Below are 27,318 nucleotides of genomic sequence, written 5' to 3' on the forward strand. Positions count from 1 at the left end.
CGGGCGGAGCGAGCAGTTATGGCTGCTCTCAGTCCCATCCCCAGAGACTCTGCCTCTCAGAGTCCCAGCAACTGCAGCAAACCTCTGAGAGAAAGCTGGACTCGAGTTCTGACCGATGCCAGACAGTCCCACTTCTCCCATTTGAGTCTGGGTCCCTAGAGACTCGCCCAGAACTGGAGCTCAGAGCCTGAGACTCCCTCCCGATTGAAACAGACAACCGCGCCCTCAGCCACCAGCCCGCTCCGCGCGCACCTCCGCACCTTTGTATTTTCCGCACTGCACCTCCTCTGAGTCTCGGTATGCTGTTCTCTTTCCTTCTAGTTGAAGAATTTCCCCTCAGCCAGCCTTTCTGTGTTTCTGGGTGATATCTGTTCTGTCTTTTAGTTGTATTTTTGAAGTGTTTTTGCGAGGCAGCAATCTCCGGTGTTTACCTATGCTGCCATCTTGGTTCTCCCTTTTTTCTTCTTGAGAGGCAGTCTGCTGTAGCAAGTGGGAACATGGACTTCAGAGCCAAACTGCTGGATCCAAATCTTTGCCCTGTAGTTATATGACTTTTGGACTGTGCTTGATTTTCCTCAACAATAACTTGGGGGTGATAATGGCACCTACCTCCTTTACTTACTGTGGAGGTTAAAAGAGTTAGTCCTTATAAAGCATTTAGAACACTGCCTGGGACATAGGGAGTGTTCAGACTGCGTTTCTTATTATTACTGCTTTAAAAGGAATAGTTTCATTTAACAGTTTTATTGAGATATAATTCACACAGTATACAGTTGACCCATTTAAAGTGTATAATTGAGTGGTTTTTAGTATATTCACAAATATGTGCAGTCATCACTACAGTCACATTCTAGACCAGGGGTGGGCAAACTTTTTGACTCGAGGGCCACAATGGGTTCTTAAACTGGACCAGAGGGCTGGAACAAAAGCATGGATGGAGTGTTTGTGTGAACTAATATACATTCAAAGTAAACATCATTACATAAAAGGGTACGGTCTTTTTTTTTTTTAGTTTTATTCATTTCAAACTGGCCGGATCCAGCCCGTGGGCCATAGTTTGCCCACGGCTGTTCTAGACCATTTTCATTATCTCAGAAAGAAACTTTTTATCCCCTTAGCTATCACCTCTCCTCCTCTATTCTTCCAGCCCTGTGCAAACTCTAATCTACTTTCTGTCTATCAATATACCTATTCTGGACATTTCATATAAATGAAATCATATAGTATATGGCCCTTTGTGACTGGCTTCTTTCATTTGGTGTAATGTTTTAAGGAATACACACACACACACACACACACACACACTCCACATTTTATTTATTCATTCATCAGTCAGTGGGCATTTGGGTTATTTTTACTTTTTGGCTATTATGAATAATGCTGCCGTGAACATTGGTATACAAGTTTTTTTGTGGACATATGTTTTCACTTTTCTTGGGTATTACCTAGGAATGGAATTGCTAGATCATATTGTAAAGTTTTTTTCTTAATTAATACACTTTATCATTTAGAGCAATTTTAGATTCATAGCAAAACTGAATGGAAGGTATCGAGTTCCGGTATACTCCCCCACCCCACCCCAACCACTCACACAACATCCCCCATACTACTGGTTTTTAAAACTTAAATATGTTATATACTGTAGACTTCTGTGGTGACCATAACTTCTAAATCCTGCTACAAACACCTGGATACATTGGTGTAACATATTAGCATACTTATGAATGAATAGCTGAGCTAACAAGAAAGGAAGGAGGTTGAACCAGGTGCGTGGGCAGGTGCCGCTGCTGTCCAGGGAGTTTGCCAGTCTCCTCAGTAACCCAGGCAGATGAGACATTGGTCCCACAAAAACTAGGAGTTAAGAGCTAGAGACCCTTATATTATACTGGGTTCCTTATTTGAAAGGTTCGACTAGAAAACAATCACTTCCTCTTTAAGAAAAGCAAGAATATCTGGACCTGAACTTTGGATCAGAGGGGAAAATGTTCCTAATTAGAATGTTTTTCATACTAACAGTATTTTATTGACCAGCACCCAATCAAGAACCAGCACATTGCCCTCACCCGAAAAGTTCCCTGGTCCCTGTGCCCAGCGGAAACCACTCCTCTTACTGCCATCATTGTAGTTGAGTTTTGCCTGTGCTCGAATTTCACCTAAATGGACTCATGCAGCATGTACTATTTATGTCGGGCTTATTTCGCTGAACTTAATGCTTCTGAAATTGATCCTCATTGTTGCATGTATCCATAGGTTCATCGTATGAAAATAAAACAGTTCATTCCTACTCCTATTGATCAACATTTGGATTATTTCCAGTTTGGGGCTACCTTAGTGTAGACCTACAAATACAAGTCTTTTTATGGATGTGCGTATTAATTTCTCTACCCAAGGAGTCCAAATCTCTGGATCATAGGATAAGTGTATGTTTAATTTTATTAGAATTGCCAAAAAGTCTGTTCCCAGGGGTTGTACCGTTTTATACTCTTTGCCAGCAATGTTTCAGAGTTCTGGTTGCTCCACATCCTCTCCAAAACTTGGTCTTTTCAGTTGTTTTTACTTCAGCCGTTGTGGTAGGTGTGTAGTATAGTGGTTTTAATTTGCACAACTCTCGCGAAAGCTGATGATGTTGAGCCACTTTTGTGTGCTAATTGACCATTTGGGTATCTTTTATGATGTGCTTTTATTTTGCCCAGTTTTTGGACTGTTTCTATTATTTATCTGTGGTAGTTTTCATTTTGGTTGCAAATCCTTTGCTAGATATATTGATTTTCTTCTAATCTGTGGCTTGTTTTCTCCCTCCTTAGTGATTATTGATAAACAGCATTTTTTAATTTTGATGAAGTCTGCACCATCACTTTTTAAAATTTTATAGTTAGTTCTTTTGTGTCCTGCCTGAAAAAAATCTATGCCTATCCCAAGGTCATGAAACTATTCTTCTGTGTGTTTTTTTCAAAAGTTTAAAATTCCTTATTAAAATCTGTAATCGATTTCAAATTAATTTTGTGTATGATATGAGGTAGGAGTCAAAGTTTTTTTGTTTTTTTCTAGTAGTAATGTATCATTGTCCCAGCACCATTTATGGAAAAGATTTTTCTTTTCTCATTCTGAATTGATAACTTTGTTGAAAATTAATTGGTCATGTGTTTGTGGATTTATTTCTGGACTCCTTTTTCTCTTAATCTCTTGGTCTCTCCTTATACCAACACTACACTCTTGATGTAGCTTTCCATAGTAAGTTTTCCAGTCTGGTAGTGTAAATCCTCCAAGTGTATTATTTTTATTCAGGATTGTTTTGGCTATTCTAGGTCTTTTACATTTCTATAAAAGATGCAATCAGCTTATTGGTTTCTGTGATAAAGCTCAAATCTTGATTGGAATTGTGTTGACTCTGTCAATTAATTTGGAGGAAATTTTTATCTTAGTAATATGTAATCTTCCAATCCACTAATGTGGTAAAATTCTCTGTTGTTTTGGGTCTTTAATTTCTCTTAGCAATATTTTGTATTTCCTTTTTATTTAAACCATTTATCCCCCCCGTATCCTCCTCCACCTCCCCCAATCCTCCTACCACCCCAAATCATCACACTGTTGTCCGTGTTCAGGAGTTTCTCTTTTTTTCCTTTTGATCAAACCCTCCCCCCCCCCCCCCCCCCCCCAACTGGAGACCAATGGGGTTATGTAGCTTGGCCAGTCTCACACCTGCTCTCTATGAGTCTGTCTCTATAATACTTTGTGTTTTCAATGCACATTTTTTCCACTAAATTTGTTCCTGGGTATTTGATGGGTTTTGATGCTATTGTAAATGAAATTTTAAAAATGTTTATTTTCCAAATATTTGTGTCTAATATATAGAAAAAGAGTAGATTTCTTTTTTTGTTTTGTTTTGTTAATCCTCACTCAAGGATATTTTTCAGGAAAGGAGGGGGAGACAGAGAGAGAGAGAGAAAGATGGATGTGGGAGATATACATCAATTGTTTGCTTCCTGCATGTGCCCCAATGGGCTGGGGCTTGAACCTGCAACCCAGGTACATGTCCTTGACCGGGAATCAAACCCAAGACCCTTCGGTGTGCGGGCAAACATTTTAACCACTGAACACACCAGCCAGGCATAGTAGATTTTTATAGATTGACCTTGTATCTGAGCTCACTTATTAATTTTAGTAGTTTGTGATTGTTTGCTTCCTGCATGTGCCCCAATGGGCTAGGGCTTGAACCTGCAACCCAGGTACATGTCCTTGACCGGGAATCAAACCCAAGACCCTTCGGTGTGCGGGCAAACATTTTAACCACTGAACACACCAGCCAGGCATAGTAGATTTTTATAGATTGACCTTGTATCTGAGCTCACTTATTAATTTTAGTAGTTTGTAGAGTCCTTTGAATTTCCTATGTATGTAATCAGAAACATTCTCTGCTTCTGCAGATAAGGTATTTTTCAGTCCTGAAAGTTCTGTTTAATTCATTTTTGGAGAATTTCCATTTCCCCCCCATTTTATCCATCTTTTCCTCTTGGTTTCATCAAGTGCTAAGAACGGCACTGCTTAAAAAGATGGAAAGATTGAAGCCAGTATGGCTAACGCTGCATTTTCAACCACAGATCTCTCTCGGCCTTGTCTGCTTATCATACTGGTTTGATTGCGCCAATGAAGATCCGCACAGAGGCCCCTGGGAACCTTCGTTTATACAGTGGGAGCCCCACTCGCAGTGAGAAAGAGCAGGTCTCCGTCAGCTCCTTCTACTACAAGGAGCGGGTAAGCAGCAGAGCCTCATCCTTTGATTCCTATCCCTTCCCTGGATTCTTGTTCTTTGTCTCCCTGCTTGCCACGCACAGCAGCTAAATTAGCAATCCCCTGTAGACTTTCACTGTCATAGTTTGTTAAAGAAAGACCACTGTTTTGTGCCTTTCCGTTGGTTTTACCTGCTAAAATTGAATCTGGGAGGATCGCCCCACTTAATCCTATTCTGGTAATCCCCATTCATTAAGTTGATCATTCTTTCAGATAGAATAATTGAGCTTCAGATATTCCTTGGTCTTCTGATGTTCATCAACAAATTAAGGGGTATTTCTGAGGGCTTGGGGTCTTGCTGTATTTGCAACTTCATATCTGTGAGAAGTTTTAAAGTTAATTTCTAAGAGGTTTTATAGTTTTTCTAAGTCTACACTGAAGTACCCATTTGAGTGGACCAGTTTATATAAAAATCACTTGCACCTGGCCTTATGTTCCTGGGTTCTTAAGGAACTCATCGTCCCTAAGGTAGCTGTTAAGCTGTCAGAAGCCTTTAGTGACGACAATGTAGAGAGTGTGGGCAGAGCGTAGGAAGGACTCTGAGAACTCTTTCTTGTCAGAGTGAGCGTCTGGTTTAAACCAGCTTTTACTTGACATGATGTTTTAAACAGAGTTACCACTGAGCTACTCACAAACTCAGTCCTGTGGGATTCTTTGCTGTTGTCCTCCACTAATGAGGAAATGATGGATCAACCATAATTTAACATTTTTAAATTGGATTATTTTAAATAAACCAGTTTATAGCAAGTGTTAGAGGTGTCATCACTCTGATTGCAGCTGTACTATCTAACATTCCTGGTTCTCACTGATAGTTGGCTGTCTCTGACTTTGTCCTCTGAAATGAGTGGCAGGAACTGATACTTGAGACAAGACCAGACTCGGGCAAAGCCATTCAGTTGAATAGAGACCATGATTGTTTTTGTTGCTTTTCTGGCCAACTTTCTTTGCATCTCTGCTGGAATGAATCCCCCTGGCTGTCACAGACCTTCTTGGGACACCATATCTTCCCAAATCTTTTACATTGAAAAAAATTATTTTAAATGCAAGCTAGCTGGTAGCTGTCTAGATGATTTGATAAACTTAGTTGGAAATAAGGCATTTTTTAATTGACATCATGGTTGGATAAATATGGGAATTTTCTTTAGCATTAGAGCCAGGTTGAAGAGATCTTTAAGTTGAATCATGTCATATGCAGCTCATGCTTGGATTCTGTGGGCAAAACACACAGACTAGTACTTTTGACTCTGTGACGGTGTGTAAAGGCCATGTCAAGTCAAAGTAACCCCAGTTCCAAGTTGGGATTTCTCCTGACGTGGAAGCATTTTAATGCCCACACTTACATGGATGGTCTGGCCTCTTTTACTACAAGCACCACAATCACAGAGGGACCAAAGGAAGGATCGTGATTTTCAGTTTGGGGTTGTTCCCACTGGGCTGCTTCTCTACAGAAAATGGGCTATGATCATCCCCGAGGATGACATAGTAAGTGGTCTTTCAGTTTTGTTTCAGATAGCAAGTAAAATGGGAGAGACCCTTTTATTATAATTGTATATGAAACTTTTATATTGCTATATAACCTATGTACAGAAAAGTTCACAAATCATAAACATTTAATTCGGTGAATTAACAGTCATACTGGCCAGGAAATAGAAAATTCTAAGAACCCCAGAATCCCTGGGGAAGGAAGGCACATTCCAATGGATGACATAAAGTAGTTATGAGGTTACAACATATGAAATGGATGCTATTTGACCATTTTCGATCTTAAAGAAAAATTTCAGTTGGTTCAACATAATATGTTAAAATAGGCAAGTCAGTTATTTTGTGATGAATCTGAAATAAAGTCATCTCTCCTTAAAGCTTGTTCATGTCCATCCCATTTACATGGGCAAAGGGGGAGGATTAAAGAAATGAGATACAGCCATGATATTGTCCATAGGCCTTCTTATCTCCTCATGGACAGCAATGCAGTTCTGTGCCTTAAGGAGTATTTTCTGATTCTCAGGTGTCTAGTTTCTTGGGTTAAATAATAGCACTTTCCTTACTTTGGTTCTGGAAACAATTCAGTTTACTAAATTTTTGTTTTTATTTTCATCCCAGATCTTTTGTCTACATATTTCTGTTCTCTTTTAGATCTCTATCCCTGAGATTTTTAAAAGGCATTTTAAAAATATTTTTATTAATTTTCAAGGGGAAGGGAAAGGGAGAGAGAGACAGAAATATCAGTGATGAGAGAGAATCATTGATGGACTGCTTCCTGTCCTCCCTCTACTAGGGACCAAGCCTGCAACCCAGGCTTGTGCCCTTACCAGCAATGGAACTGTGACCTGGTTTTTAGGTTGACCCTCAGCCACTGAGCCTCACCGGTCTGGCTGTTCTTGTGATTTTAACCTGCCCAACTTAGGTTGTGTTATATTCAGCCAAACGTTCTCCAGATGGGATTCCAAGGTTGCTCCTAAAAATTAAAAAAAGTGAGACATTAAAAAAAAAAAGTGTATTTTTTATTGATTTCAGAAAGGAAGGGAGACGGGAGATAGAAATACCAATGATGAGAGAACCATTGATTGGCTGCCTCCGCATGCCCCACACCAGGGATTAAGCCTGAAACCCGGGCATGTGCCCCTGACTGGGAATTAAACCATGACCTCTTGGTTCATAGGTTGACGCTCAACCACTGAGCCACTCTGGCCAGGCTGTGAGACACTATAGGAAGTTAGAAAACACAGAGTGATGCTAACATTCATTTGGTAACTGGACCAACTATTAATAGTTGATGAAATATTACTTATTCTGTGGAAGGCCTAGAACTTCTGAGAAACATTAGGCTTTACCCTATAAACATTAAAAAATTTTTGCAACCTCCCACGTTTGCTTCAATTTATGTTATGAAAATAGCTCTAAAGTAAAAACTGGGGAGGTCTTGAAGTGGCTAGAGTAGTTTCTGATCTCCATAAACAGTGTGTATGCTCCCAGTTTCACACTGGTGCTCATGTTGTTGGGGAGAATGCCCTTAAGAATGTAAGTCCTCAGCCTCAGCTCCCCCTGCATTTCTCTGGGGCTCTCGCTTCCCATGGCATCACTCTAAAAATAGTCCCGCGGCCCCAAGGTCAAGGTTTCCAATTTCTCCAATGCTCTTTAGCTACGTACCCAAAAAATGTGGTATTGAGTGTATGGAAGAACTTCTTCCTTTTTAGGAACGGGACTATTCTCGCACTTACACATGCCCCTGAAAGGGCAAGCAGAATCCTCCACTGTTTCTCCAGTTGCCCTGTGATCCTAATCCTCATTAGTTCCTTTGGTCAGAGTGGTATGGACATCAGCCCCTTATATGTTGAAATGTGTTTTGGGCTGAAAAACAATGACATTGTAGCTGGGTTTGGAGTGTGATGGGTTGGGCGGGAGGAGAGGGAATCCACCTACTGCTGTGTTTCAATTCAGACTGTGTAGCATTTCACTTTGATTTTGTAGTATATTATGGTATCATTTAATCCATCAGATATGTGGGAAGCTTTCATTTTATTCTATATTTTTCCCTTTTAATTTTCTTGGTGTTTTTCTTCCCTCTTCCTGGGTGTAACGTTTTCACGCACAGATGTCTCCTCGCTCTGCCCGGCGACGTTGGTCCATACAAGCAATTAACGACTTCCCGGTACTGTGCGCTGCGCAAATGCTCTCCTTGACTAATCCTGTCTCTGCCCAAAGGCCCAAGAATAAAATGCCACCTGCCTGGCTTTGAGGAACCTGAAATGACAGGCTGGCTGGGTTTTAGGACCAGCAACAATAAGTTTTCATTTTTGGGAGTCAGGTGCCAAGGACTGCTTCCTGGGTCCCTGACAGTTTCAAATGGGTGAATACGATACCGTTAAGGATTGTGAATGGACTTCTTTGAAAAGGAAGCTCAATACTGGGTTTCTTGGGAAGAACCCCGATTGTAAGCCTTCAGCTACCTGATTTCATTTGGGATATTTGTATAATTTCATTGAGTTTTCAGAAGCCTACCTTTGGCATTGGGAAGCAGAGGAAGATATAAGGGGCTTCCACCATTGTGTCTTTTTTTATCGTCTTGGTGTAATTCAAAGAGGAAAGAGCCCATCTCATCTACTGACACGACACATAAGCTCGTTTTTATCTTTTGGAAATTTTCTGGAACAAATTTTCCCCATACCATCAGTTTTTGCATTGACAGTCAAACCGGGGCATCATCTCTTCCTTTCTTCCCTTCTTCCTCACTCCTATTGGCCATCTCCCCTCTTCTGTCTTCCTCTCCCGCCCCCTTTACCAGTCAGTAGTGCCATGGTGACCTCAGGCTGTGCAAGGCAGCCTTAAAGCATTAGCTTAAATTTCATTTGGTGTAAAAAATACTTAGGGGGGTAGTTCTATAGCCTTTTCACATAAAAACCAGTTGAAATCAGGAGCCCTGATTAGCGGTACTGCAGCTGCTGAGAACTTGCAGGTGGAGCCGCCAGCATGGCCACTTTTCCTCCAAAGGCCTGTCCCAGCCAGCCGACTGCTGACTTCCACTGGCTTTCCCAGCAGGCTCCCCTGCAGCTATTTAACCGGGAACTCATCAGGACTGCCTCCCACTCTGCTGATTATGCACTGTTGAAGGGGTTGCTGCGAAGCAGTTGGTGGCTTATTCTTGGGCTGTTTTTACATTTTACCCATTTATTGACATCCATGTTGCCTCCGGTTGTAGCAGTAACACTGGTGGTACAGTCGCAAGCTGGCTGTTGGTTGTCCTTCAGTGCTATTTGCACCAATGCCCCCTCCTGCTTCCTCCCACCCGACTCCTTCCCTATCTGCCCTCTTTCCCATGATTCCATGAACACCTTCTTGGTATGTTCAGAGGAGCACCCTGGTGCTCATTATGTGATAATTTGTCTGTCTTGCTTTGCCTCTCCCCTCAATCCCTGCTCATAATCTGGGGGAAGGGGCATTTTCTCTTGATGGGGCATTGAGAAGACATAAGAGAAATGCAGAGTCCTTTGCATCCCAGGACTACTGATTTTACCACACTGAAAAGTATCCATGTTTTAGCCGTCAGAGTGGGACTGGAGCAATGCAGGAGGCTTAGAGGGCATTTGGGCCACAGTGTCCTCCCCTCACCTGGAAGATCAACCACACTCAGACTGGTGTGTCATGGTTCTCTGCCTGTCATCACCTGACAGTTGCATAGATAAGAGAGACTCCCAAAATTGCCACTAGATATTAAGGGGAAAGGAAGTCTTGCAAAAGTGTGGATGGAATATGAACCCTTTTAATTGTCAAAGCTCTAAAAGAAACACCCTGAAAAACTGTCCATGCTTGTTAGGGAGCAGCAAGGATTTGAGATTTGGCATGTCTTCATTTAGCAGCCTCGTTTTATCTGAATCCCTAAGGAATTGGCCACTAGACAGGATTACTGAGTGACCCCTGTAGCAGGAAGGGGAGGTATTTCATATGTTAAAACCACCAGCCATCAGATTTAAAAAGAAACTGTTGCCCTAGCTGGTTTGGCTCAGTGGATAGAATGTCGGCCTGTGAACTGAAGGGTCCCGGGTTTGATTCCGGTTAAGGGCACGTACCTTGGTTGCAGGCTCGATTCCCGGCCCTGGTCCAGGTACTGGCAGGAGGCAAGCAATCCATGTGAAAGTGACATCTTGCATCGATGTTTCTCTCTCTCTGTCTCTCCCCTTCTCTTCCCCTCTCTCTAAAAATCAGTGGAAAAATATCCCTGGGTGAGGATTAACAGCAACAAAAAATAAACTTTTGTGACTGGTTAAAGATCTTTGATAATGTTTTGTAGTATTCCTTGCTGGATTAAATGAATGAATACTGCTGTCCCATAATTGATTTCATAGTGTGATTCTTGGTGACAGCTATAATTAGGTGGCCCTGTGTTGGGGAAGCTTCTCCTATTATAGGCTCAAAGGCAGCTTATTGAGGTTTCATAAAACATCACCTACACATCAACCAGATCAAACAGAGAAGCACCTAGGAGCCTGGTGTCTCAAGAAGTTGACAGGGAAGTTCCAGAAATACAGAGTGTGATTTCTATAATTCAATGAAGGGTAATTGTAGGTAGTTGTTCAAGACGGCTGTCTACATTTTCATCAAGTACCTATCGATGACTCACATTAGTTTGTTTCTACAGATCTCTGTGACCCAAGACTGCAAATGGGGGAAGAGTCCTAAGATAGCTCATTGGACCCTGAGTCCTCTCTACGAATATACCTAATCCTAACAAGTCCAGACAGTGATTAAACAGCGTGAGGTGCAGGCCCTTGAACCTGGCCTGAAATACAGCACCTGGGCCTGAGCCTGGCATGCCCACTGCCGAGCTGTATAGCCCCAGAAGCTGCTTGCTCTGCGGATCTGCAGCTCGCTGCTCTGCCTTAGTCAAACAGTTGCAGTGCTTGGCGGAGAAGTGGCTTTAGAAGTGAGGAATTGTAGAGGATGGTGTGTTGGCTATGCCTCATTAGAATCAGATGCTGATCTCCTTACATGCAGATATGGATCTATTTAAAAATGGACCAAACTATTTATATATTAACAAGTAGTCAGGACTTAATTTTTTTTCCTTTTTAATCTAAAGTCATGCTCTCTAAAACAGATTAACAAGTATGGGCTTAGCAGCCTGACTGGCCCGTGTTCAAAGCTCAGCTCTTATGAGTGTAGCCTTGAGTGGTGGAGGCAACAGCCCCTTTGTGAGAGAGCTGTGGTGAGGCTCTCGCTCGCATAGTGGGAGCAGTTGTAGCAGGAGCTAAGGTTAGTCATGACAGGCTAGCCTTTAAATCCCAAGTCAGATGTTTTTTCCACATGCGGGCTCCTGTGTAGCCATTTGTAGTCAAGGCTCTGAGGAAGTAAGAGAATTGTTCATGATCTTCCCTTTCTAATACCCATGTCCCTCTACAAGTTTCTTTGACGTTCTAAAATGATCTCTTTTAGAAATATTCAAGTCTGCTAGGAAAAACGTTTTAAAATGAGCTAGTCTATCTGCCAGTGAACCACTTTGGGCACATGGATCTTCATATTATCTTTTCATTGGGTTTGCTTAGAAAGGCAGGGAATTGTGGTGGTTTTCACTGTGGTCTGAAAGCTGTAGGCCCATCCCTCGTGAGCTTCCGTTTGTTTCCCCGATTCAGTTAAACAGAGCTGGTTCATTGCTCTGTGTTTCAAGTGCTTCTCATTTCTCTTTATAGTAAGGAATCAAAGTGACTGCCTGGAACAGTGTTTTAGAAGCCTTCTAACCAACCCAAGGACCAAATTAGATGGAACATCCTCCCTCCCTTGTTGAATCTTTTTAGTGTAGATATTTTCCTCCCTCCCTCCCTCCCTCCCTTCCTTCCAATCCAGTACCTTAAATCCCATGTGAGGCCTGTGGGGCCTGTGGGTTTGTCATTTCCTGGGATTTTTAAACTCCGGGAAACCTGGATGAAAATCATAGTGAAATGAGTAGGTGTACTTATACCCTCCTTTTTCTGGTTAACCACATTGTGCTGTTCCTGTCTCTGCCAAATCACCCTCCCTATGAAAACCAGTCCCATCATAGTACGAGGCAGGCATGACGACACCGTCTTGTGTTGGTTAACACTGCCTGGCTCCAGTCCATCCTGACAGGTTGTTTGCTCTTTAGCACATTCTCCCCTTGCACCCACGTCAGGATATTTGTGGCTAAAAATGGTAGCACTTTTTGTGAGTACTCACACAGTTCTAATTTTGAAAATAACCAGGGCTAGCAGAGAATTGAAGGGCTACCCCACAATGATAGATTAAGCTTCCTCTTGTGTTGCAGAGTATTGTCTTGTGTATGGGTAAATAGTAAATAGTAACTGAACTGCTTCTTAAGGACAAATGGGCTAAGGTCCAAATGGATAATGTATCATCTGTATTTACCAATTATGATAAGCAATCCAAATATTTCAGCTAATCTTTTTCATTTACCGTCCATGAACTAAGTCCAGGTGTCCTGGATTTAGTAGGTTCCATAACACTTACTAATCCCATAGGAAGTTACATGCATTGGGCAACTTTGGGGATTAGATGGGCCATCAGGGTTCAGAGACCTCTGAATGTAGACAGTGACTAATTTATGGAAGGGTGATTGTATAAAAATCACTTGTGGAAAATGAATTTGTGAGTAATCTAAAAATGATCTAATTACATTTCTGAAGGTTTATGCACATTCATAAAAATTACAGATTTTAAAATAGTACTCGAATTTGCAGAGTGTTTACTCACTTTTCATTGTACCCATATTAACCTTGGGAGATTGGAACAACGAAGCTCGTCCTGAGCCATCAGTGAATGAAAAGAGACTGGCATGAGACTAAATTCACAGCAAATAAGTAATTCACCCAGGATCACCTTGAACCAGTACTTGTGGCAAAAAGACCAATAAACCTTGGTTTTCTGATTCCAAATTGCAGGCTCTTTCAGAAAGGCTCCTTTTGTACCCTTTATAAATAAATATGTCTCCCTCCTTCCTCCTTAGTTGAGTCACTTTGGTGGCCCCCCTTTTAATTTCTGACAATAACATAAAATAGAATATCACTCCCGTGGCAGGCTGTCATTTTGAAGATACCAGATGGTGCTACTCTCTAATAATTCCCATTTTCTCGGATAGCTCTCATTTCCCACATACAGGCTCCTACATAGCCATTTGTAGTGAGGCTCTGGGGAAATAAGATAGCTGCTCATGACCTTCCCTGTGCATTACTCACGCCCCTCTGCTCAAGTATTTTTGACGTTCTAAAAATGATCACTTTTAGAAATAGTTCAAGTCTGCTAGGAAAAACAAGGTAATTCTCCTTGAGCTGCTAAGTTTTTCTGTCTGTCTGCCTGCCATAGATTAAAGTTTGCAGAGCTCACACTGCTATTCCTGGATTAAATTCTCCACAAATCCTATTAAAACTCTCTAAGAAGGGGAAAAAAACTTTGAACCTAGGGCTGAACCTGGCCTTAAAAGTTGCTCTTTTCCCACATTTTTGTGGTCTTTACTAACTTATTTACCTGCTGTTCTTTTTCTTCCTTATTTTCAAAATTATGTCTGTTTTTGAGCACAGCTCTCCAGTAGGTGTTTGTTCTGCAATTAGGATTTTGGACCAAGAGCTCAATGCCCTTTGTTATCCTTTCATTTCCTATAGATGCTGATTCATTTAATTGTGGGCATGATGTTGTAATGCAAAGTCTCTGCAAATTACCAATGACCCAACTATGATGTGCTCTGCAACTGTAGGCTTCCACTCAGCAAAGTCCCCATTAGTGACATCTTGTCATTTCCCCCAGAAATCAAGGAGATGGAAAAGCAAGCGCGAGGGATCCGACTCTGGCAACCGACCAATCAAGGCTGCTGGGAAAGTTGTCATCCAGGATATTGCGTGCCTCCTTCCTGTTCACAAGTCACTGGGAGAGCTGTATATGTAAGTTCAAGGTTTTAAGTGTGCCATGCCTATCATTTAGTCATGATTATCAAAGGTCCTACCCCCCCCCCCCTTTTCTTAAGTTTTGGAACCCTTTCTTCAAAAGCAGTTTTAGGAGTTGCCCAGTATATTAGCTTTCTATTATTGCATAACAAATTATGACAAACTTAGTGGCTTAAAACAACATACACTTATTACCGCACAGTTTCCCTGGGTCAGGAGCCTAGGCGTGGCATAGCTGGGTCCTTGCCCAGGTCTCACCAGGCTGAAATCATGGAGTGGACCAGGCGGTGTGCCTATCTGTGCTCAGGGTCCTCTTCCCGCTCATGCAGGTTGTCACAGAATTCGGTTTCTCGCAGCCATTAAGTGAGGTGAATGTTCGAGACCAGCAGGAGTGTCTCACTGTCACTTCACCTTCTTTCTGAGGTGTCACCTGAGTAGGTCAGGCTCACTCAGGATAATCTCCCTTTTGACAAATGCAGAGTCAATTGATTAACAATAACCTATTCATGGGAGTGACATCCCATCAGTATTCACTGGTCTCACCCCATTTAAAGGGAGGAACTTATAACAGGTACTTATACCAGGGGCAGAAATCTTGAGAGCAGTCTCAGAATTCTGCCTCCCAGGCCCAACCAGGAAAGCAGATGAAGCGGAGCCACTTTGGCTGAAGGGAAGTGGGAGGTGAGTGACAAGCATACAGAGGCCGGCCTCTGCTTCCCCTTCTTCCTGAGCCTGGACACATGACAAAAATATTCATTTTGTAGTATGTGCACAGCATACCACTGTCTGTGTTAGAAACTACAGTGTTGTATCTATTTCAATCCATTTTTATTCAACTCTCAAGTCTGGGGAACTTCACAGCTAAGCAGGTTAGCAATCGGTGTTTTGTGTTTTTTTTTTCACTGACTTGAGAAAGAAAGGGATAGATTTGTTGTCCCTCTTATCTACGCATTCATCGGTTGGTTACTGTATGTGCCCTGACCAGGGATTGACCCACAACCTTGGCGAACGGGACCATGCTATAACCCACCGAGCCACCTGGCTGGGCCAGCAGATTGGTTTTTGAGTCTGGCCTCCTCTTCTGGCTTCAAAGAGGTGAGCGATTTCACCTTCCCCAGGCCTGAGCCCACAGCATAACATCAGCTGCTAGTTAAGCATTTTCTTCTTACATACAAGGGATCTTTAGGCCAATACAAAGAAAACATTTCTAGTGACAACCAAAGAGGCAGTTTTCAGTCTGTTTATTAAACAAGGAGTAATTGATTTAGGAAGTTAGATCAGAAAGAAACTCTCATTCTTTTTACATTTCAGATTAAATGTAAATGATATTCAAGAAACATGTCAGAAGAACGCCACTTCTGCCTTGCTTGTTGGAAGGAAGGATCTTGTCCAGGTATGTCCATCCCTTTTGCTGGCATCTGGATTTTTTCCCCCCAGAGCAAGGTGTCTTCACTTTATAGTTGTGGTTTAGTGACATTTCAAGGTGTGACTCCTCTTTTTCATTTTCTTTGCCAAACTACAGGACAAAGTAGCTTTCTAAATCCCTTGGATGCTTTTCTTAATAGAGCTTAGTTGAGAGGATCCTAAAGCTTTTACTATTTTTTATTGCATCTCTTTTCTATTTTAGTACCACCGTGATAGTTGCACACCAAATTTAGGTATCTGTATCTTTACCATTTGTATTCTCAATTCTGTTTCCTTTTTACTTTAAAAAATGCTTCATTTCCTAAAATGTTTACAAAAACATTCCTTTAGAATAGACACGTTTAGTTTTAAAATACGATGTGGTCTTACAAAAATTTAAATCTTCATTTTTGTAGGAACACATCAGCATATTAAAGCAAGCTGCTCCTTGATTGTTTTTAACAGCTTTATAGAGAATCTAGTCCATATACCATGCGATTCACCCATTTAAAATGTACTATCTAATGGCCTTTAGTATAGTCACAGGGTTTTGCAAGCATCACCACAGATACTTTCAGAATATTTTCATTACCCTAGCTCACAGTCCTTCTTCCGCACCCAGCCCTAGGCAACCACTAATCCCCTCTCTCTCTATTGCACCTTTATTCTTTAGTGCGAGGATTAGATTGAGCAATGGAAATTACTAGCTGTTGTCCTGTCCACTTAGTTTTTTTCCCTCATAACCCTCCAAATGACCCAAGCTAAGGCTTCCCTTTATTTCTATTTGTAGAAAACCCCTAGGATTTCCATTTGTCTCCTAATAAATACTGTAAAGTTTTTGCCCAAACCCTGTTAGGTCAATATGATCTATTTCTCTAAGAACCTAGCCACCTAAAGTCCCGTGAATACTAAGAAGCCAAATAAAGCAGTAGAAATATTGTGGAATGTATAACAGGATGCACAGGTGTGACTCAGCACTCTAGTGGTGTGATCCCAGAGTCTCTCAGCCTCTGTATCTAGGTGGGGTAAAAGTAGTTTTACAGTTGTGAGTATGTGAAACACAGTTTATTCTTGTATTATTTATTAATTATTGTATAATTTCCCATATGAACAACTGTAAACCACTTTTGTCCCACCCTGTATATGTGAAATGGGAACCATAAGAATAATTACCTCATAAGGTTGGTGGGAAGATTGACAAATGCAATGCTAAGGCAGACCCAATGTTCATGTTCTGAAAAAAATTCTCTGAGGCAAAATTACTTTCTAAAGTGTGTTTTTAAAAAATATTTTTATTGATTTCAGAGAGGCAGGGAGAGGGAGAGAGAGAGACAGAAACATCAATGAATGATGAGAGAGAATCATTGATTGGTTTCCTCCTGCACACCCCCCACTAGGGATTGAGCCCACAACCTGGGCATGTGCCCTAACCGGGACCAAACCGTGACTTCTTGGTCATAGGTTGACACTCAACCACTGAGCCACACTGGCCTACAATTCTGTGTTTCAATAAGCTTTCAGCTTTGCAGCTCTCAGAGGAGCAAGGGCTTGATGTATGGGGAGGAGAGATGGATTCTCTCATGCTTCCTGTTCCTGTCCTCACCAGTCTGAGTTTGGCTGTTTGTCTTGATTTGTCCAGGTTTGGTCGCTGGCCACAGTAGCTACAGATCTTTGCCTTGGTCCGAAGTCTGATCCAGATTTGGAAACACCCTGGGCTCGGCATCCATTCGGGCGGCAGCTGCTGGAGTCACTGTAGGTTTTGAAAGCTGAAAGTGAGGAAAAGAGTGATGTAAACGTTAGGTCTGTCAACACTTTCAAAGTTGTTGTCTAAGAGGAAAGTGCAGAGGCCCGAGGAGTGAGAGGTGGAAGCTAGAGCTCTCCTTTTTGTGCTGCAATATTTCTGTGCCAGCAAACTTTTCATGGCAGAAGGAGCTAGGCAATATTTGTCATCTCTGACAAGGACTTGAGACTCATGAGTCCTTTTGAAGCTTAAGTCCATAAGTCAACGTCAGTCTGAACATGGGAGTTTGAGCTCCTGCGATGGTCAGTTTCGTGGGTGCTGTGGAGCTTTGCCCCCTGAGGACAGGTTAAAGAATTGCACAGTGGGTTTCCTGTCTTCCAGAAGCCATGATGCTTTCACCTTTAGACAGTTTAGGAAAACATTGAATTTGTTTTGATTTATTGCCCTGAAATATGGCATACTGGAAATAAAATATGCAAAATGATTTACAACCAGGTAAGCCTCTTGGATCTCCGTAACAGTGAGGCCCAGGTCCTGAGAGAGAAGCAGAAAATCTCTGCTTTCTTTCAGGGGAAGGTTTGCTTAGTTACTGGTTGAGGCCAGACTTGGGACAACATGTGCTCACACTTAAGTTGCCTCAGAGTAATGCAGGGATGATAATGCTTGCTCTACACACTTCCTGTAAGGCTCACTTAAAAGAGTGAGCGTGAAACACCTTAAAAGATATTAGATATTGCTCGGCAGGAAAGTACCAACATTATTCCATCGCAAAGGCCAAGCCTCCCTGGTCCCTACCTCACATTCTAGCATAGTGGTCCTAAAAGGGGCAAAGGGATATGAGTACCTACAAGTGAAGCTATTCCTTGTTGTTCTTATTTAAGAGCTCACTTTCCTAATTCCCCCTCCTGAGTCGATTGCCTGCTCACCGTACTGTGGGGTGGGGTGTTCTCGAAGCAACTTCACATAGCCGTAGGTTACGTGAACGGAGTTTTGAGGAACCCCCAGAAAGCAGGGTTCTGCCCTGGAGTTGGGAGGCCAAAAGGATGGCCTCACTCAGATGTCAGTTTAGTCTGCTTAGTTCTTGGAGAAGCTTTCTTCCAGTCCGAGCCCGTGCCTGGTACCAGCCAGAAGCTTTCAGATTGGTATTCTGGGTCATCTGTAATACTTTGATGTATTTTATTCCAAAGCAGATTTAGCCAAACTCAAAGTAGATCAAGCCTCTGGGCCTATAGGAAGCCCTGGTACCTGACAAGGGTATTTGAGGAGGAATTGAGCATCCTCTCTTCCCTATTCCTATGGCAACAACCGCCATGATTGTGCTAGCATCCTTCCTCCATTCTCCTCTTGACTTGTTTTCTCTCCTCTCACCTCTTCCTCTCCAGGTTGGCTCATTACTGTCAGCTCCGGGATGTGCAGACGCTGGCCATGCTCTGCAGTGTGTTCGAAGCCCAGTCCCGGCCTCAGGGGATACCAAACCCTTTTGGGCCTTTTCCCAGTCGTTCTTCTAATCTGGTGGTGTCCCATAGTCGATACGTAAGCTTGTGGTTTTCTGGTTTGTGTCTGGCGTTTCCTAAAGGTAAACCTTCATGGGGGGTGGTGTTCTGATGCCGCTCCTGTCTGTCCTGCAGCCCAGCTTCACCTCCTCTGGTTCCTGCTCGAGCATGTCAGACCCAGGGCTCAACACTGGTGGCTGGAACATAGGTTGGTACGAGCCTGACCTAGTCCACGCTGGATGTTTAGTTCTCTAAGAGCTGCGTGTCAATTGTTAATAACATGTAATCTTTAGTTGATGAACAGTCTCTGTTTTCTTGTGTTTCTCATTTTTCTTTATCTTTCCTATGATGGCGATAGTGTAGTCAGCAAGGCCTGGACCTCATGTTTGAACAGGCCAGTTTCTGGGAGGGCTTTGTGCCTTGCTGGGTTGCTTTACATCCCATGACCTTGAGAAGCTGACAGGGAGACTTCCCAGTGTCCACCCTCAAAACCTAGCCCTGTCCTTCCTCCATCACATGTGCCCGGTCATCTGCCACTTCCTGCTGTGTCCTCTTCAATGCAGAGAATAACACCGAGCCCGATTCCAGATGGTCATAAAGACCTATTTGATGTGTATTTGTGGTTTCTGGGTTTTTAAAATTTCTTTTAAAAGATTATCTTAATTTTCTTAATTATAAAAGTAACACATGCACAGTGAAGAATAAACAAAGTATTGGAGTAGAAAATAGTAATCATTGATTGCCCCACCTAGAAATAACATCTGTTAACATTCCAGAAAATGTTCTTCCAATCTTTGTGTACGAGGGGTGTAGGAGGGGTCACTCTGTATGTGTGATTTTGAGTTCTGCTTTTAATCTCATCATGAGCTTTTCTCATATGTCATTAAAAAAGTCATTGTAAGTAATGATTGCCTGATATGCTACCATATCACTATACTATAGTTTGCTTAATCGTTATATGTGTACTTATAAGGCTACTAAGTAGCACCACGATAAAAAGGTAAGGCTAGGAAAGAGTTCTGTTTAACTATATTTCTCAGGATCTTCAACTTAGCTTCTTTTTCTCCTGGTGAATTTATGAGAGTTTTTAGACATTTTCCATGTCTTCTCTGACTTGCACCTTCCCTTCCCATTTGATTTTCTTCAGCGGGGAGAGAGATAGAACACATCTCTTCGCCTTGGGGAGAGTCTTCACCAGAAGAAATCCGCTTTGGGAGCCTGACCTACAGTGACCCTCGTGAGCGAGAGCGTGACCAGCATGATAAGAACAAAAGGTAACGGCCTTCCCAGTGCGAGCTGTGGCTGCACGGTGTGTGGCTTCCCCCGAAGTAGGGCTCTTGCGTTAAGAAAGGTATATAAAGTACCATTTGGTATGAAGCTCATTTTTGTCTGCAAGGAACTGACAGGAAGTCTTTTGAATTTTTTTCCAGGCTCCTGGATCCTGCTAATACCCAGCAGTTCGATGACTTTAAGAAATGCTATGGAGAAATCCTCTATCGCTGGGGTCTGAGAGAGAAGCGAGCGGAAGTGCTGAAGTTTGTCTCCTGTCCCCCGGACCCTCACAAAGGGATCGGTGAATATGCTTTTTTTTTTCTCTTCCCGTCACTATCTGAAAGCTTCTTTGATTTAATTTATCCATAATGTAAGATCTTAAATGACGTTTTAGTTTCTCGTTGATAAGCAGACATTGCTGAAGCATTTCGAGTCTATTTTAAGCTTCTGAAAAGCCTTACATTTCATGACAAGAGTACATTTTTATTGTAGTAGAGTAGTTTTCTATGCAATACTTAGATATTGATTGGAAGTCAGAATAAAACTCCTCTAGGCACAATGCTAACACATTTCTTCTCATGGAACTCACAGACTAGTGGGGGAGAAGAATTAATTAATTAAACATTGTGATCAGTATTTAACAGCAAACAGAAAGGCCGTTGGGGCAGGGAGAGAAGGAGGGAGGATTTTAGAAGCTGTGATGAAGTGTATTGTGAAGGCCTTTCTGAGGAGCTGAGGACTGAAGAATAAGGAACCATATGTGGAGAGGCAGCTAGAGGAGCGCCATGCTGGGCGAAATGACTTGTTATTTTGAATGAGTGAAGGGAGCCCAGTGTGGCTAGAACACAGTGTTGAGAAGAGTGGTATAAAGTTAAATGAGATTGATAATTAGATTATGATTATAAAATATACTCTATTTATATATAAAGTAAGATTAGTAGGATAATTAGGAACTTATAAGTAAAGAATTTGGATTGTATTCTGAGTTCCATGGTAAACTTCAAAGGGCATTAAGAAGTAAATTACTTGCCCAGCTGGCTTGGCTCAGTGGTTGAGCATTGACCTATGAACCTGGAGGTCATGGTTCAGTTCCCAGTCAAGGCATATGCCCGGGTTGTGGGCTTGATCCCCAGTGTGGGGAGTGCCGGAGGCCCAGCAGATCAATGATTTTCTCTTATCATTGACGTTTCTATCTCTCTCTTCCTCTGCCTTCTGAAGTAAAAAAACAAACATGTAAGTTACTTGCTCTGGTTTCCATTTTAAGAGGGTCACTTTGGCTGTAACCTGAGGAAAGGATTGGAGGAGCAGAGGCAGAGGTAGGAAGACTGTTCAAGTAGTTAAAGAGAGACCAGCAGCTCAGTCTAGGGGTGATATCGATGGCAGTGGAGAGAGATGGGCGGATTAAAAATATATGTTAGAGGCAGACTAATTATGACTTACAAACCAGCTGGATGTGGATTGAGGAAAAGAGACAAAGCTTGGATGATTTCTAGGTGTTCAGCTTAAGCAGCTGGGTAGATAGATGGCGGTGCCATATTCTAAGATGGAAAAGACGGGAAGAAAATTGAGAGCTCAGCTGGGGACAGTCGGAGATGAGGTGTGAGATATCAGACTATAACAGTCATGTAGGCAGGTGGGTGTGAGTCTGGAGCTTGAAGGAGAGACTGCAGCAGGATCAGGAACTTGGGAATCTTCAGCATATCAGTGGTGGGGATTGAAGCTGTGAGAATAGGTGCATTTACCTGGGAGCTGGTGGGTGGGCAGGAAGAGTATGGGAGACCAAACAAGAGAGCCCACCCACTCCACGCCGTGAGAGGAAACTGGTACATGGAGCTTGAGTCTTGGAGGAAGAACCAGAAACAAGGACTTAGAATGAGACACCAGTGAGCAAGCCTGGTACAAAAGAAGCTGAGAGAAGAGCTGTTTTTTAAAGGGTGAAATGGAAGACTGCCAGAGAGTGGACTGAACACACGTTGATTTCTTCTCTCCTTACAGAGTCTATATGGAGCTTTTCTGAAAAGGCATAACCACGCAAGGAGTCATGTTGGCAATAAAACTTGTGACCTGGGAGGCAGGTCGGTTAGTGGTAGAGATTTTATAGGGACAGAGAAAGCTGAACCCCAAACTGGCAGGCAGAAGAACAGTAAGATACAGGGCAGAACCTCCAAATGGCTCGGGAATGAGTGTACCCGGTGCCTCTGGAAGCAGCATGAAGGGGAAATTAAAAACTGGAGGATTGTTTTGTGGCTTTTGTAGGGTCCCAGGTCCCTGCTTTACTCCAGCAGAAAACTGGAAGTTCATTCTTCAGAGAAGGTGAATGCATTTCCAGATTGAGAGGGCCTGCCAAGCACCTCGAATAATGAATGAAGGAAGGCTGGATAAAGAGAAGACCCCTGGAGCTTCCAGAGAGAGAAAACAGGTTACGTGCAAGGGACACTTCAGGAGCAGTGAACTAGATACTGGAAACTCGATGACACTGCAGCAGTCCCTTCAGAAGTTTCAAGAACATGATTTCTAACCTCGGGTTCTGTACCCAGGTTAGCAGTCAAGTGTGAGAATGAATATTCAGCCAATCTAAGGAGGAGGGATAGATTCAGTCCAGGAAACCAGGAAGTCGGAAAGACAGTAGAGGGAGATGGTCATGGCGGACCGGAGGTAGACCAGTCCAGGTTGGAGTTTCCGGAGCGTTGTCTCCAAGAAGAGAAAACTGAAAAAAAATCTAGTGCTTCAGTATATTTATAGAAAATTCAGATATTTAAGGGAGAGAGTAGAGATGAATTATTGATAAGTACATAGCAAACTAAGCAAATCAACGAAACAAGACAGTTACTAACTCCAGGAGAAGCAAAATGTGAAGAAGGAGAAGTCATGACTTGAGTAATGTTCACCTAGATAAACCATGTGAAAACAGAATAGTGATCCCAGCAAATGGTAATGGAACTGCCTGGGAAAGATGAGGGACAGGTGGTGTGTGCGTGTGGTTGGGGAGACTGGGGAGTGAAAGAGAGCTCCCACCACGGAAGGTCATAGGTAATGCTTAAATATGAACATTAAGAAGTAGCTTCATAACCAGCGGTGTTTAGAGACAGGGAGGTAAAAACAAAAGAAAGAGTGAAATGGGTTGGAAGGATTTTCCTCGGGAGTGTTGGGGGTGGAAGGGAATGCTGGCTTTGGCAATAGTGTTGTTGTGCATGTGTATCTAGTTTCAATTTAAAAAAGAAGTAGAACAAATAATAGGTAGCTGTAGATACTGAATAACACAGATTATTTTAAAATGGATTATTTTGGTGTGAGTACTTGAAGAAATGCAAAGACATAAAAGACTCTTTGGGCAATATATTTTTCAGAGCATCTAAATACATGAAAGTATATCAAGGAGAGATTAACGATGGCCCAGAGCAATTATCAAACCAATCTAACTTGGCTCACAATTTACCTAACTAGGACCACCATAAAATTTTCTCCGAAGTTACCGTGTATTTAAAGATTATTTACTGGTGCTTTTTATGATTGCCAGTGGTCAGGAAGCAGAGGAACTGGCTTTGGTGGAAGAAAGGTCCCTCATCGGTTGTAGGAAGCAGGACAAGGGTACAACCCTGGGGAGACTGGAGGACTTGCTGGCAGAGGGATGAAGGGGCTTTGTTTTCTGAGGGAAGTGAGAGAAGAGGCCCAGGTGACAGGAGCAGAGGTGTGAGGGAGGCGTTTTTGGAACGTGGCGAGGTGTGAAGTAGCCACCTAGGGAGTGGAAGAGAAACCGAGTCGGAGCCCTGCACAGACACATCATGATGGTGGCCTTCTCGCGGGACCACTCGCAGGACCGCTCGGGGCAGACGTGGCGTGGGCAGCTGGTCGGGCTCAGCCAGGGCTGAGGGGCTGACGTGGAGGGAGAGAAGGCAAAGGAGCTGAGGACATTTGCCACAAAGTGATTATAAATCTGTACTGTCATTCCGGCTGACCTCAGGGGAGATTGCAGCTGGAGGGCGGCAGAGGGAACGAAAGTGAAAGTGATGGTGGTAGACTAGAGGTGAGAGGGCAGCCACATGAGAGGTCAGGTGTGCAGAGGGTTGGTGGCGTGGATTTTGAAGGCACCAAGGATAGTGCCAAGAATCAGCTTATTAACACACAGTTTATTAATCTGTATGTCAGGCCCTGCAGCTGTTGGGGGTGGGGAGGGGAATGAGACACAACAACCACCACAGCTACAGGCACCGGGGTTTGGACCAGGACCTGCGAGAGCCAGGCACCTGCTGCCCCTCGGCCCACACCCTGCCACCTGAGTGACAGCAGCTCCTCTTTATAACACTGCGATCATAAAGATGGAAAATCATTGGCCTAGCCCTGACCAGTGTGGCTCAATTGTTGGGCATCGTCCTGTGCACCAAGAGGTCACTGGTTCGATTCCCCGTCAGGGCACATGCCCGGGTTTAGAGTTTGGTCCCCAGTAGGGGGCCTGCAGGAGACAGCTGGTTGATGATTATCTCTTATCAATGTTTCTCTCTCTCCCTCTCCCATCCTTTTTCTTTTTTCTTTTTTTTTTTATATTTATTTTTTACAGAGAGGAAGGGAGAGAGACAGAGAGTTAGAAACATCGATGAGAGAGAAACATCGATGAGAGAGAAACATCAATCAGCTGCCTCCTGCACATCCCCTACTGGGGATGTGCCCGCACCCAAGGTACATGCCCTTGACCGGAATCGAACCTGGGACCTTTCAGTCCGCAGGCCGATGCTCTATCCACTGAGCCAAACCAGCTAGGGCCCATCCTTTTTCTTTAAGATCAATTTAAAAACATATTAAGAGGGGAAAAGAAAATTGAAATCATTGGTCTGATAGGCTCCTACAGAGACCTAAGATGTACGCATCTTCCTCAGCTCACAGTGCCCAGTTTGCTTTCGCAGAACTGAACTGACGCTGTCTCGTTCTGGCCATCTCTGGCCGTTTCCAGAGTTCGGCGTGTACTGCAGCCACTGCCGGAGCGAGGTCCGCGGCACGCAGTGCACCATCTGCAAGGGCTTCACGTTCCAGTGCGCCATCTGCCACGTGGCAGTTCGGGGATCGTCCAATTTCTGCCTGACCTGCGGGCACGGGGGACACACCAGCCACATGATGGAGTGGTTCCGGACCCAGGAGGTGTGTCCCACCGGGTGTGGCTGTCACTGCCTGCTTGAAAGCACTTTCTGAGCTCACAGACCGTGGGAATTGTCGGACATCCCAGAGGACCCCACGAGTGCCGGCGACAAGCTCTCTGCCAGGAGCGAGGCTGAGCACCCATTCCTCCCTGGACGGGGTGTGCCCCTCTCGGACCGCCCAGCACCGCTGCGGGAGTCTGGCCCTCTCTCCCGTTTGGCCGCTGGTGGCATGGATGTTGCTCGAGGTGGGTGAGGGCAGGCGTGCAGAGCGGTGTGGCCAAGTGGAAGTTTTCTGGGAGACAAGCACCTGCCTCCAGAGCCGTGTTGACTTTTAAGGTGTATCCTTAACCCCCGGGCAGCGTTCTTTCTGATGCCTTCGCAGAGCCAAGGTCAGATGCAAGGGACAGTCTCGAGCCAGAGGACAGTGGGCAGGAATTTAGTTGGCAATGACCTCTGACATAGTTGGTACATTTCATGAACTGGTGGGTTGCGGTTTAAAATATAATACTTAAATTATGACTATATGATGTACTTAAGGATTCTTAAGATGTATTTTTTATTCGTTATTTCTCTTCCAGTTGCTCCCCGTGGCTAATAAAATTCTAGTAATTGTTTCAAAAAAAGAGACAGAGGAAGTTGAACAATGACCTAGTGAATCTTTATTTTTACCCAGCTTCTAATTGAGGTTAACTCTTGGATAGGAACAAAGTCAGTATTCAGATTTTCAAAGGAAATGCTGATGAACTTTTGTCATCTGGCAGGAGAAAATAGAATCTGACATTTAAGGTTCTTCCCCACCCCAAGCGTCTTTTAATCATTTCTTCCAGCAAATGGAAAATGAGGCGGCATCGCAGCACTGAGGCAACAGTCTCCATTGCCGCGTGCAGGCGGGCTGAGCTCCGGTAAGTGCCTTCACTCTCCTTCGCACACTTCGCCCCGCGTTTATCTGTGTTCCGACCAGTTATGACTCAGTTCTTCAGAACCATTTTCAACGCTTTGCATTTCGTATGTGCAGGAAAAAGAAATCTTTTTGATATTGCTACTGAAATTTATATTTGTTTCTTAGAATTCTACCATTTCAAATTGATTAGCTTAAGAAATATAGCTACATGTGTTGTACATCATTGTGTTTTAAACTACAGGTCAGGACTCATTAATGGACTGTGAAATCAATTAAGTGGATAAAAAACAGCATTAAAAAATGAAATAGAGCAGAAGAAAAATGATCAGAATTACCACACCAGTTAGGGTAAATATTGTTTTGTGTAACTTATTTACAAGTGTATATGCACACACTGCACATGTGTAGTAAGTAGATCACAATGTAAATGCATTTTTTACTGAAGCGTATGGTCAAAACATTTTTAAAACACTGCTTTGGTTGTTTATACTTTGTCCCGTGTGTTACTGGGTTAGAAAAGCCTCGGTCCTTGCCCTGGCTGGTGTGGCTCATGGACCAAAAGGTCATCGGCTCGATTCCCAGTCAGGGCACATACCCAACTTGTGGGTTCATTTCTGGTGCATGCGGGAGACAACTGATCGATATTTCTCTCTCACATCGATGTTTCTCTATTTCTCTCTTCTTCCCTCGTGCTCTAAAAATCAATTAAAAACATTAAATTTTTTTTTTAAAAAAAAGAAAAGCCTAGGTCCTTTTCAGTGAGAGCAGAGCTTTAACTCTGGGCTCTGATCTGAGGTCAGATGCCATTGCCTGCGTAGAGTGACCTGAGTTACAAGGTGCAGCACGCCCACTGGGGGCTGTCAAGGAGGCAACCAAGGAAATCGGAATTTGTTCACTCTTTGCCTTTCCCTGTGTGTGTGGACGCTGCTGTCATGGTGATCACAGAGCAGGTTGACTAATTTACCGAGGAAAGGGTCTGTTGTGTTTCTCAGTGACGTCACACCGTTTGCAGAGAACAGTGCTTCCCTGTTCCCCGCCGTTCAGGCCGATGTAAAGATCTGTCCCTGTCTGACCCCTCAACAATTAGATGTGTGTATTGTTACGGGAACCTCGCCTTCTATACCGAAAAACCTTAATCATGGGTATTAAGAACTTTAAAGTTTAAAACATTACATAATGTCTTCTT

The 27,318-nt window shown here is 43.2% G+C and overlaps 1 protein-coding gene across 4 annotated transcripts in view; it reads left to right on the forward strand.

Annotated features, from left to right (window-relative positions):
- Window positions 1–26,675, forward strand: part of WDR59 (WD repeat domain 59) — a 72,351-nt gene extending 45,676 nt beyond the window's left edge. For 2 of the 4 annotated variants that reach the window (XM_006755760.2, XM_006755763.2), the window contains exons 18-27: window positions 4,599–4,752; window positions 8,381–8,437; window positions 14,056–14,189; window positions 15,504–15,585; window positions 17,236–17,348; window positions 18,720–18,870; window positions 18,966–19,038; window positions 19,978–20,104; window positions 20,261–20,403; window positions 25,048–25,872. In XM_006755760.2, coding sequence (XP_006755823.1) covers window positions 4,599–4,752; window positions 8,381–8,437; window positions 14,056–14,189; window positions 15,504–15,585; window positions 17,236–17,348; window positions 18,720–18,870; window positions 18,966–19,038; window positions 19,978–20,104; window positions 20,261–20,403; window positions 25,048–25,283 — 1,270 coding nt within the window. In that variant the 3' untranslated portion in view covers window positions 25,284–25,872. Of the gene's footprint in view, window positions 1–4,598; window positions 4,753–8,380; window positions 8,438–14,055; window positions 14,190–15,503; window positions 15,586–17,235; window positions 17,349–18,719; window positions 18,871–18,965; window positions 19,039–19,977; window positions 20,105–20,260; window positions 20,404–25,047; window positions 25,873–26,058 lie in introns of those variants that run through there. The other 2 variants (XM_006755761.2, XM_006755762.2) reach the window with 2 other exon arrangements.
- The last annotated feature ends 643 nt before the right edge of the window (window positions 26,676–27,318 follow it).

Source organism: Myotis davidii, unplaced genomic scaffold (assembly GCF_000327345.1).
Source record: "Myotis davidii unplaced genomic scaffold, ASM32734v1 scaffold453, whole genome shotgun sequence".
Taxonomy (NCBI): Eukaryota; Metazoa; Chordata; class Mammalia; order Chiroptera; family Vespertilionidae; genus Myotis; species Myotis davidii.